This window comes from Toxorhynchites rutilus, unplaced genomic scaffold (assembly GCF_029784135.1).
Source record: "Toxorhynchites rutilus septentrionalis strain SRP unplaced genomic scaffold, ASM2978413v1 HiC_scaffold_15, whole genome shotgun sequence".
In the NCBI taxonomy this organism is placed as follows: domain Eukaryota; kingdom Metazoa; phylum Arthropoda; class Insecta; order Diptera; family Culicidae; genus Toxorhynchites; species Toxorhynchites rutilus.
The window spans coordinates 214,651-223,579 of NW_026599707.1; the positions used below are offsets into that span (position 1 = coordinate 214,651).

An 8,929-nucleotide genomic window follows, 5' to 3' on the forward strand; every position below is an offset into this window, starting at 1 on the left:
GAAATGCGCAATGCCACCCCTGGTCTAAGATAAGCGGCCTCCATGCTCGGTCGTAAGTTTTTACGATATCAAGGATAGCGATATCCATATGTTCGTTTCTCTCAATGATCTCTTCGATAGATTCCTTAAGCTCGTTGAAATAAGTTGTAGTTCCCCTGCCTGGGCGAAAGGCATGTTGTTCGTTGGCGAGTCGAGCTGTACTTTCCAAGTGTTGAATTACTCTGTGGTTCATCATTCTTTCAAATACCTTACCCACACACGAGGTCAGCGAGGCGGTCGATAGTTGATATCACTTGACAATCTGCTACTCTTTAATATGGGGATTATAATTAACTCACGCCATTCTGCTGGGTATTCTCCTCGCTACCAGCTAGTGTTATACCCGTGTAGAACTTCTTTGGTTATGAATGGTAAACGACGCAACATTTGATATGTGATTTCATCCGGGCCGGCGGACTTTCCTTTGCTTTTTTCCAGAGCGAATCCTCCATGTTGAAATCAACATCCATTGTGGGGTTACTTGGTGGAGTAACGAACTAGTGGATGTTTTTTGGGAAATTTCCTCTTTCCAGAAATCCAGCGGATAGCTGCGAGAACTCGAATTTAAGGAAAAATGCTTTCCAAGTACTAACACGATAGCTGACGGATCTTCAACAAGAACACCATGTAGATCAATCTTAGGGATTCTATTATCTCGTCTTCCTGTTAGGCGATTGAAATGTTTCCACAATATGCCACTTGTGGTAGAGGGATATTGAAGCTCGATGCAAATTCAAATCCAAGGTTGTCCCAGGAAAAATGTCTGCCGTTGAAATCACCGGCAAACATAGATCGTTCAGAAATCTGTTCGGAAATACCCATCAGTGCTTCCGAAATGCGCAGAGCACTGTGTGTGTTGTTGTATACGCAGACGATTGTCAATTTAATAGGTGACCGAATCTCTACAGCCACAGCCGGGATATTGGTGTCCAGATGAATCTGTGAATGTGGAACACAGCATAGGACTACAAGAACAGCTAGACCCTGACGATTTCGGAATGATCCGGAAGAGTAGACGAAAAACTCATACCAGTTTTCGAGCTAGGATCCAAAGTTGGTACAAAGTTGGATTCCCGGAGGCAGAGCACGACAGGTAGTTGATTCCTTACTAGAATGAGTAGCTCATCCACGTTATTCCATATGCTTCGAATGTTCCATTGTAGTAGCAGAACACGGAAACCATCGCTGGTGGCCGGTTCTTCGGAGATAGAGCTGATATCTGAATCATCCGGAAAGTGAGTTTCTGGAAGGTTAAGTGGATCAACTTCTGCGTTCATTGGATTGAGATATGGGGTATGTACTTGCCTGGGCCCCACCCAATTTCCCAATGGCAGCAGGCACCGAACGACCGTTAGACGGCTCTGGATCATGCCCGAACGCGGCCAGCAAAGGGAGGAGATAGAGAAGTTACATCGATCGTAGCCACAGTTGGAGATGTTGCGGTGTCTGGTTGGAGTAACAAGTCCTGTGCGAAATTTTTATTCACCTTTCGAAAACAGTTGTCCGTGTGGCTTTGGTCGGTGAATGTGGCCAGTTCTGGATTTTCTGGTACGTTTCAACTTGTTTGGATCGTCGCATGCGGTAGGCCGATATTTTAAAGCCAGAAAACTTCGAGATCTTGTTCCTTTACCAGGATCGAATGAAGGCGACAGTGTGAGCGTCGTTAGTGAAACTGAAAGTTGAGCAGCGTTTGGGACTAATCGGTGCTGTTTGTGTTGGAAACTTGCCGGTGGTGCTTCCAGTTGCCCGATGCCAGCAAGCATCGAACGAACGTCGGGGTGCCCCGGATCATGTCCGAACTTCCTGCTGAAGCTCTACAAGAAAGGCGTTCGACCGGAAGACATTGGCATTATCACACCGTACCAACAGCAGGTCAAGACAATTCGGCGCATTCTGGATGAAAGTAATTTGCAGAAACCAAAAATCGGAAGCGTGGAGGAATTCCAAGGCCAGGAGCGTATGGTGATTATTATATCTACTGTGCGAACTTCGAAATCGCTGCTGCAAAGCGACCTGCAGCATGCACTTGGTTTCATTGCCAGCCCAAAGCGCTTGAATGTGGCCATCTCCCGTGCACGGGCGCTGCTTTTGATCTTCGGTAGCCCTCATCTGCTGTCAGCGGACAAACACTGGCGAAATCTGTTGTTCAGGGCGATTAATTCCGGTTCGTACTGTGGGTGCGATCTTCCCGAGCATATTGATCCCACGGAGCCAGCGCTGAATGGCGACGCACACAAGGAGGAGTGAACTATTGTGTAACGGTTGGAGTTTGATTACTTATAAACGCGGGTTCGTATATGCTACATCCGAATACCTCGAACGAACTGCAGTGTATCGTATTATTATGAGATGTATCATTTCTGAATTTAATTTTTATGTTTGAAACAAATAAAATAAATGAGATTAATTTTAAAGCACAGCGAATAATATCTTAAAAACGACTTTACAGTTTTTCAATTCCGAAAATCTATGAATTTGTCTTGCGACGGGGGAACTGTCTCTAAACAAAATGAGCATTGCAGGTGCAGGTCGTGGCCGAGTGGTTAGCGTCTCACATTATCATGCCGGGTGTTCGGGTTCGATTCCCGTTCTGGCCGGGGGATTTTTCGTCAAAGAAATTTCCTTCGACTTGCACTGTGGTCACGCGTATTCTAGAGCTTGTCTACATTCAAGGCGTATTATTTGGCCTAAGAAATCTCAATTAAGTATTATTAAATGACGCTAATTAATGCATACGTTGAGACAGCAAAAGTTCCACAGGGAACGTTAACGCCATTCAAGAAGAAGATGCAGGTCTCCAAGAAAAGTCACAATCGGGGAACAGTCACGATGTCACGATTGGCCTCCTGTGAGATAAGGCATGAATCTGAAATTATGGTCCCTATTATATAAATCGAATCGAGGATTCGATACAATCCCTATCACTATCACATTGCGAGCAAAATTTCAAATTTCATATGTAATTCGAGATATTCGAAACTGATATTTCCTCAACGAATGAAGCTTAATAGGCGTAATGCATGCATGGATGTGTAATAAAAATGACATCATGGAACAATTTGCTTTACAAAAAATATAATTATTAGAAAATGAATCTTTTCATGTATTTTCACAAATGCAATCTATGGAATTCCGTAAGGAGTCACACATTAATTCCACTTTTTTTAGCAAAACATTCTTTTTCATGTAATTCTCTTTCAGCGTCGATTTCTTGTTGCAGCGGCGTTAATAGCTTCATTGTATTGGGCCACAACATATGGCCCTGAATTCTCGCTTGTTGTGTGCTAGTGTTTTCTTTACCTTTCACCTCATGTCAATCCAAATCTGTAATTTAAAAAAATAATTTTTGTTTTGCAAGACATTTCAGCTTCAGCATATGGTAGAGAAAGTTTGGTATAGTATTGCAATAAAAAAGAAAATTGCTGACAAAAGTAACACGTACTAATGTACGCTAGCAGGAATAAGCAATTTTGACGTAGGACTACGTCTTTCATTTCTATACCGGGGTGTAAAATCAAAGTTTCGAAAACGAAAGCGTTACGCCCGAGACCGAGATTTTGAGCGTTAATAGCTCCTAAACAACTGAACGAAATGGTATGATAAACACTTTTTTTTTATCCCATTTATTTATTTAAGGCTCATTAGCATTTTAGCTGTAACAGAGCCGAATTTTAATCGTGTACATGTCACATATTTATCATATCTATAATTAGCACATTACACAGTTGCCATTTTTTATTTGGCGTTAGAGTATTCCTTTCTATACCATTACAAATGGTACACATTTACACAGTAGCCATTTAGGCGTAAGAGTTTTCTGTCTGTTCTTCCATTATCCAGTTAAGACTGGACAGCGGAGACAGTCGTTGATCCATTGTTGAGTTATTTATAGAATTCAATATTTCAATATTTCTCTCGATTCAATCACGCACAAAAAGCATACTTAAGCGATATTCTGGTGGTGAGACGCATTCATTTTTCGTGAGGACATCGACATGACAACATCGTTGCTGAGGATGCTGGACGGCGAAGGATCGAGATCTGCCCTGAAACGCGAGCAGTTTGTTTGAAACTGTGAGGGAGCACAGAGAAGTCGATTCTTCAGGAGAAGAGAAGGTGACCATCGAAGCAGCCGCTACACACACATACATGCGCGGAATTCTTTCCGTTTGGATACCATTCAGCATCGAGAAAGATGTAAAATTGATTGAATCGCTGAGGTTGTGAATTGATTTCGATGTTTATCCCCTGCGCTCGAACGCGATGCCTGGGGCGGGGTACTTGCTGTCGAACATCGCAATCGGTTGACCAGTAAATCTTCTGGGCTGCTGCGCCATTCGGAGAAAGAGAGGCGGTCTAGCTGGACCTGCCTTCTCTGTACCGATGAAGTACGGAGGAGATATTTAGCAGGAAAAAAGGAAAACAATTAGGTAATTTATGGAAATAGCTTCCATTAGCTGCTTTTTATGACTGTTTTTATTTTGAAGAAATTAAGTTTTCATGCTAGCAAATTGGGTCGCGTTGGCCAGCTGATGGTCACGTAGTTGAATCGGAAAAATATACATGAAAACGGCTAATTTGTGAAAATAAACAGTCTGGTAGATAAATTTGACGAAAAATGGGTGGGTTATATCTATGATATAACCGCAAGGTTGACGTGGGACTACCTTAGCTTATCAATCATTCGTTTGTATTGATTAAATTTTTGATGGAATGAAACAATTCCCGAATTCAATTGAATTCTATATATCTGATTTGTAAGTAAAAAGATTGTGAAATGTCATGTAAGGTCAATTCATGCATTGTGATAGTAAATTTAATGACAGTCCTTTTACGGTTGGTATGATGCCTAGAACAAAATTTGTGAACGGGAGAATTTTCAAACGATTATTTTATTTTACATTTGTTTCTAAAGTTTGCATCTCTCAAGTGTACGTACTTATCGAACCGCGAATTCGCTTGATTATATGAACTTCAGGCACTCAGTTCCGATTTTGACATGTATGTCGAACGCATATTGTTTAATGAATAGGCGTTATCGCAGCAAATGGTTAACAACATTTTGCCTAATCATCAAATGGTATGCGTAGAAATTCAATGAGCGGAAGATATGAAGGTATATCCTTCAATACAATAATGAATAACCGAGCCAAAGCGTTATGTTCGTACCCGCTTTTATAATCCGTGCTAGGAAAACACTTTGCGGAGTGCAAAAAAAATGCGGGTGCAGAGATACCCCCGACTTGCATGAATCAAAAACTTCAACTTCTACTTTTTATACTATAAAGGATTTAAACTTGAAAGTTCATTCGTCTCTAGTGTCTGCACGATTTTCCCAGATTCCTAAGTTTAGGAGACCGTGTTAAAGAAACATATTCTAATTTGCACAAAGGCAAGCGAGTACAAAAGTACTCGAAGCTTGCATTTATTTGCAGAACCGATTTTCCCAGACATTTTGGTTTTAAAGTCTGTGTTAAGCAAACACATTTCAGTCGGAACAAAAATGCCACTGACTTGCATGAATTTACAATGTCAATTTCCTCAGACACCTTGGTTCTGAAGTCTGTGTTGGGGAAACACATCTCAGTCGGAGCAAAAATTCACCCGACTTTCATGTATTTGCAATGTTGATTTCTCCACGCTACATGGATTTGAACTCTGTGTTAGGGAAACACATTTCAGTCGGACCAAAAATGCCCCCGACTTACATGTATTTGGAATGCCAATTTCCCCACGCTCCTTGGATTTAAAGTCTGTGTTAGGGAAACACATTTCAGTCGGAACAAAAATACCCCCGACTTTCATGTATTTGCAATGCTGATTTACCCAAGGCTGCTTGGGTTTGATGGCTGTGTTAGGGAAATCGTAGATCGGGCCAATCAAAATGAGGCAGTTATGCCGTTTAGATAACGCTTAACATTTTACAGTTATTCAATTGTTTATCTGATGAAAAATTACATTTTATTAATTGCAGAAGCGTAGAAATATTCCCTATCAATTGATGCAAACATCTTTCCGATCCAGTAAGAAATGTTCGAGTTATAAGCATTCGGAATCTTTCTATTTTTCCTGAATGTTCTGTGTTTAGGTTTTCATTTTACCCCCCATATACTCCGGGTAGACGTCAATAATATGCCAGTTCCTCTGGGAATTTAAAATTACATTCATGTGAAAGAGTTTATTTTGATGTTTTCTATCCATGTAACACTGTGACCAAATATTTTTCAATCAAGTGCTATTAACAGATGGTTATCGAGTTAGCATAAACCACTGGTGGGCTTCCAGTATCGAGGAAAATGTGGAAATATCTAATCGTTACTGAAAATAATCTGCCAGTTCCTCTGGGAATTTAAAATTACATTCATGTGAAAGAGTTTATTTGAATGTTTTCTATCCATGTAACACTATGACCAAATACATTTGGTTTTGTGATTTTTTAATCAATCGCAATTAACAGGATAGCTTCTGAAGATTATTTTTCCCCATCAGTAGGATATTTTCGTATCCAATATTGGATGCATAAAACCTTGTACCTCCAACGTAACGCTCTCATTTTCGAAGTCCCCCAAATATTCATTTATTCAGAATGGATTCAGATTCAACTTCAAACAAAGGATCACTGAATCAACGATAGTCCTACGTCACCATTGCGGTTATACCATAGATATAACCCACTTTCTGTTTTTAGGTAGGTAATTTGGTTGATAGTAATAGCATCATGAAACAAATTGCTTTACAAAAAATATAATTATTAGAAAATGAACTTATTCATGTATTTTCACAACTGCAATCTATGGAATTCCGTAAGGAGTCACGCATGAATCCCACTTTTCTTGACAAAATAATTTTTTTTGCATGTGATTCTCTTTTAGCGTCGATTTCTTGTTGTAGCGGCGTCAATAGCTTTATTGTATTGGGCCACCACCTGTGGCCCTAAATTCTCGCTTGTGTTTGCTAATGTTTTCTTTACCTTTCACCTCATGTCAATCCAAATCTGTAATTTAAAAAAGACGGGTTAGTAATGTCGGGGACATAACCGGAGTGACGTAGGACTATACAAAGGGGACAGCTTTTGCTAAATATATATTTTAAATATATTGTTTTATTTTCTTCTCCTACGTGAATACCTACCTATCTACCTGAAAAATGGATTAGTTTACTGTTTACTCTTCATGAACATGTTGGGGGTTCTGAAAAGAACCTTTGTTGTGTTTTTGCGTTTTTTTTACAAACTTGATTCTTGATTTTTTTTTTCTGAATGCTTTGTACTTATTAAATGTTCAACGCCGGGCATCTTTCGGCGTTTGCACATATCGTACAATCAAAATGATGGCTGTGATAGGGAATGCATAGGTGGTCATCAGCTCATTCACTATCATATATTTCACTAATGAGCACATTACCGTACCTTAAAGTGTGGTTTCGGAGACTAATGAATTGTAAGATTTGTAGTCTCCGCAAACAAAGTAAATAAAAATGAAAAAGATCTGAGCTTTTGGAGACGAAGTCTACGATCTGTCGAAAAACAAACGAGCTATAAGCGTTCTGACAAACCAACGGTAAATACAGGGACGGATGACCTTCGGATTAAAGTCCTTTAAAAAACGAACAGAGCATCAGGAAATACATAGCTCATCATCCTTAGTTATTTTTCTATACAATGCAGATGTAACGTCAGTCAATTTTCAACATCAGCTATCAACCAAAGAAGGCAGTTCTTGCTACCGAGAAAATTAGTTAATGCCATCCTGTATACAATGTGTTGTAATTTGAAGCCACTTTTAATTCGGAAACCATGCATGGGTATGTGAAAACTGAATGATCAATTTTAAAGACCCCAACCACCAATAAGTTCAAAAACAAGCATAAACAAAATAAATCAGTTTATATTATATGTCATATTATGTCACTTTAGAATGCATTGGTATTGTGAAAAACTTTTAATAACTCTTCTTTGAAAGGTTTAATTGCCCTGAAAAACGCCGTGTTTTACGGTGGCTGGTTTTGCTACCTTTGCTTTGTTGTCTGTATAAACAAACTTTTTCCTTCTTCTACCTGCTGGCGTTTTGCGATTGCGTTTGCCACTCGCCACTCGCTGCAACTGCCTGTTGTTGTCTTGATGTCCACCGAACCTAATATGGTCTGTTCTGAATGTGGGTTTTCTTATCGTTGCGAGCAGCTTTGCCAGCTAACTCGATCACTTCGGCGGCCGAAACTATATAACGCCGACTAGGTGGACTGGTGCACTGGGACTAACGCGCTCGGCCGAGCTACCCTTGCGGAGCAATTGGCGAATACACCTATGGGGAATTGCAAACCAACACGGTTCGAGCGGGATTTTGCCTTTCTCTTCACTTTTCCTCCTTTGTCATGTCCAGACATGTGTTGGTTTGTTGATGTGATGTGTTGCGAAACGATGTGGTGTACTGTTTGGATGAGAATGATCGTTATGGCAGCGGAGCGGGGTTTTAAGCTGACTGGCTGGCTCGAGAATTACGCATGTGTGAGACTGCGACCAATGTTTCGTTCATTTTTTTCTTTTTCCTTTCCAATCGTGCTTCATTGTATTTCGCTGCTGCTCTGGTTGCCCGTCTTAGTCGGTACGATTTGAGGAGCACAAAATGGACCAATCAAAAATGGGCACATATTGCATTTGGACAATGCTTGATATTTCACAATTATTCAATTATTTATCTCAAGAAAAATGAAATGTTATTCGTTATGATAGATGCGTAGATATATTTCCTATCAATTGATAGCTCGAGTTATAAGCGTTCCAAATCTTGCATTTTTTCCTACTTGTTCCGTGCCTAGATTTTCATTTCACCCCCTATATCTTCCGGTTAGACGTAGTCCTACGTCAAAACAACATTATTATTTTGCAAGACAT

At 40.1% G+C, this 8,929-nt stretch overlaps 1 protein-coding gene across 1 annotated transcript; it reads left to right on the top strand.

Moving 5' to 3' along the window:
* LOC129781567 (probable RNA helicase armi) lies at window positions 1-2,453 on the top strand. The gene is made up of 2 exons (XM_055789230.1): window positions 1-1,132; window positions 1,203-2,453. Exon 2 carries the CDS (start codon window positions 1,789-1,791, stop codon window positions 2,284-2,286), a length of 498 nt encoding a protein of 165 aa, XP_055645205.1. The 5' UTR covers window positions 1-1,132; window positions 1,203-1,788; the 3' UTR covers window positions 2,287-2,453.
* The last annotated feature ends 6,476 nt before the right edge of the window (window positions 2,454-8,929 follow it).

Bases quoted from the DNA above. Each gene is read 5' to 3' on its own strand.
- LOC129781567 (XM_055789230.1), top strand. From the start codon at position 1,789: ATGCCAGCAAGCATCGAACGAACGTCGGGGTGCCCCGGATCATGTCCG.